General features: G+C 51.9%; 1 protein-coding gene and 1 long non-coding RNA gene across 2 annotated transcripts in view; one reads left to right on the forward strand and one right to left on the reverse strand.

Annotated features, from left to right (window-relative positions):
• Positions 1-2,543, reverse strand: part of NAA30 (N-alpha-acetyltransferase 30, NatC catalytic subunit) — a 13,656-nt gene extending 11,113 nt beyond the window's left edge. The window contains exon 1 of the mRNA XM_072427611.1: positions 1,924-2,543. Within this exon, the coding sequence (XP_072283712.1) occupies positions 1,924-2,397 (474 nt within the window). The 5' untranslated portion in view covers positions 2,398-2,543. The remainder of the gene's footprint in view (positions 1-1,923) is intronic.
• The window catches only part of LOC140341734 (uncharacterized), a 16,772-nt gene continuing 13,395 nt past the window's right edge, over positions 12-3,388 (forward strand). Inside the window, exon 1 of the long non-coding RNA XR_011922945.1 lies at positions 12-812. This is a non-coding gene — a long non-coding RNA (uncharacterized lncRNA). The remainder of the gene's footprint in view (positions 813-3,388) is intronic.

Genomic DNA, 3,388 nt, shown 5'->3' on the forward strand with positions numbered 1-3,388 from the left:
ATTTACATGACCCCAGGCTGGCCTATGAAGATACCCAAAGACCCCAAACCTGGAAGAAGACTGGGTGAGGAAGTCAGCAGCAGTGACAAAGAATATCCCAGCCATGGCAGTACTGCCGGAAGTGGTTTGGCAGGCAAGTCTGCCATAATGAACAAAAATGCTGAGCGTACGTACACATTATAGAAAAACCACATGAGCAAACAGCAAGAATTCTGTAGTACTGTTAAAAAAAAAAGGTCACATATGTCAGCATGCTGTGAAAAGATGGACGTCACCACTACATTTGGTCCCCAAAGAATTTTTAAAGTGTATTGTAGTGACATGCAACATATTATTACACAGTATTTTTATAACACAGACATAATACGGAGCGCTGTACAAAGTCCATAATCATGTCACTAGTCCCTCAAAGGAGCTCACAATCTAATGTCCCTACCATAGTCATATGTCATTACCACAGTCTATGGACAATTTAGGGGGAAGCCAATTAACCTAACAGCATGTTTTTGGAAACTGTGTGAATGAGACCTCTACGTGTGCCTTGCTCATCAAGGACAGACCAACCGATCCTCACTGCTCAAATCAGCCATTAGGAAGGAAGTGACGCACCCAGTACTTCCGTGTAGCAGCACACGTGACTCGCTCACATGTGCTCAGTACATGACATTTTGGCACCCGGAGGAATCACATGGAGTGCAGAGAAAGTTCTCAGATCTTTGTATGCAGTAACTTTTTGCTCTGAGGTCACAGAGCAGTAAAGGGGTGAAGGTGAAGTGACTACATGCAGAGATTTTCTGTTTTGTCCTGCACAGGTAAGGCAATGGGTTCACTGTAAATGACTAAAACACCACCAATGTAGGAAGCTAGGGATGACACATCTGTACAGGAATATTGCGGTCTACAGATGACGGCATGCTGCGACATGCAATTCTCCAGCAGCTGCCTTACATTTCCAGGATTTACCAGGTACAAGTGCTGAAGCCAGCTTAGGATACATATCTATAAATTTGGGTGTAGTGGCCATGACATGCTGAGACTTGTAGTATCCAAAGAATACAATGATGGGAGCTGCCAAGAAGTGACATGGCTGACATATACATGGAATACCTATGTGTACATGTATAGCAGGAGCTGTATGGGAGACAACATGCCGGGACCTCTGAAAGCATTGCGGGGCCAGAAAGCACTTACCAAAAAAGAGCAGACCCTGGGTAAGGTAGGCTGGGCCTTGCAGTGCCCCAGGTGCAGCATACACCACAGGCACTTACAGTGACAGGTTGGGGGACAAAGGAATCCTGAGACTTGTAGTTATGTGACTTGTGTTATGTTAGTCCCCCAGCACTATACAATGACAGGCATTTACCAAGAAGCAGAGCTGTGTACTAGGCCCTGGTTAGGTGACAGGAATGCTGGTACTTGTAGTCCCCCAGCAGCACACAATGGCAGCACTTACCAGAAGCAGAGCTATGTACTAGGCCCTGGTTAGGTGAAGGGATTGCTGGGACTTGTAGTCCCTCAGCAGCACACAATGGCAGCACTTACCAGAAGCAGAGTGGTGTACTAGGCCCTGGTTGGGTGGAAGGGAATGCTGGGACTTGTAGTCCCCCAGCACTTACCAGAAGCAGAGCCGTGTACTAGGCCCTGGTTGTGTGACAGGGATGCTGGGACCTGTAGTCCCCCAGCACTTACCAGAGCAGAGCTGTGTACTAGGCCCTGGTTGTGTGACAGGGATGCTGGGACCTGTAGTCCCCCAGCACTTACCAGAAGCAGAGCCGTGTACTAGGCCCTGGTTGTGTGACAGGGATGCTGGGACCTGTAGTCCCCCAGCACTTACCAGAAGCAGAGCCGTGTACTAGGCCCTGGTTGTGTGACAGGGATGCTGGGACTTGTAGTCCCCCAGCAGCACACAATGGCAGCACTTACCAGGAAGCAGAGCTGCGGCCAGTTGTGGATGAAGTAGCGGTAGGTGTAGATGGAGTAGGGCTCGGACAGGTCCCGGGTGATGAGTCTCATGATATCGGGCATTTGTAGTTCGGATTCGTATCGCACGTAGCGGATGTCGTGCACGGTGCAGGCGGCCAGCAGGGCGGGCAGGGCCTCCTCGGCCAGTCCATTAGGGGCGGCAGTCCGTTCCTCGTGCGCCGGGGGCAGTTTGCTCTGCAGGCTCTTGAGGTGCCGTAGGTCGGGGCTGATGAGGCCATTAAGCTGGCGGTGAGGGGGGTGATGGCGGTGGTGGCCCTTGGGGCCCTCTGAGTCGTCGTTCCCAGCCGGCGTGTCTTCCCGACCTTCCTCCTCCTCCTCTCCGCTGTCCTCCTCTTGCTGCTGCTCCCCCGGCAGGGCCAAGCCGGCCCCGGGGTAGTGGGAGAGCACGCTGGGCCCAGTCGGTGCGTCCGCCATCCTGAGGAGAAACAACCGGGGACTCCTTATAGACACACAACGCGGGCCGCCCTCATCACTGGCCCGCACACGCACCGTCTCACCCGCGGCCGTAAAGCGCTGCCGCCGGCACACAGCTTTTTACGACACTTCCGGCAGCGCTGGGCCGGGGCCTGCGGGCGGTGGGGGGAAGTGGGGAGGCTGGAGCCTCAGCGATAGACTCCTCCTAGGTGTCATGGCAACCTCAGGCTTCCTCACTGCTATAGCACTGCTAGGCCCTGGATCCTGTAGGAGGGTGGCTGGGACTTGTAGTTCTATTCAGTGCCATTTCTTAGGACACAATGCAAGGCCTGACCAGGTCACTCAGGAACTGTCTAAATTCAGGTACAGACCAGGCCTAATAATGTCATTTACACCAATGATCACTGCCATGGTGGTAAAAACAGAAGGGAGGAAACCTTCCATAAACAGAGCAGGCCTAATAATGTCATTTACACCAATGGGAGCCTGAGAAAGGGGCAAATACACCACCTTTAAAGAGGAACCAAACTGAAAAGCGCCTAAAACAAAAAAAAAAAATCCACTTACCTTTAAACCCGCAGCACAGTCGATCGGTCCGGAGGTGTCTTCAATCGGGTTCCACGTCGTCCCGGTGTCCGTCACCAGGCACCGCTATCTTCTCCTCCTTTTCCGGGTTCTTCTTCCTATGTAAGCCGACCCAGATGTGAGATCGGGTGACGTAGGTTGGAAAAAAACTTGCCGATCTTACTGCGCATGCGTTGAGATCAGCAAATTTTTCTCTTTTCACCAAATGGCTCTTTCTGCGCATGCCCGAGCGTTTCTAAATTACCAGAAGAAGCACCCAAGAGCCTCCGGTGATGCATGACCTAGGTATCCTGGGAAGCTTTGCACTCCCATTCATTCTTGATCGCCTAGGCCAGGGGTCAGCAACCTTTACTAACTAAAGAGCCATTTTGCCTCCTCTTCCACTAAAGAAAAATAGTCTGGAGCC

Source organism: Pyxicephalus adspersus, chromosome 12 (genome assembly GCF_032062135.1).
Source record: "Pyxicephalus adspersus chromosome 12, UCB_Pads_2.0, whole genome shotgun sequence".
NCBI lineage: Eukaryota > Metazoa > Chordata > Amphibia > Anura > Pyxicephalidae > Pyxicephalus > Pyxicephalus adspersus.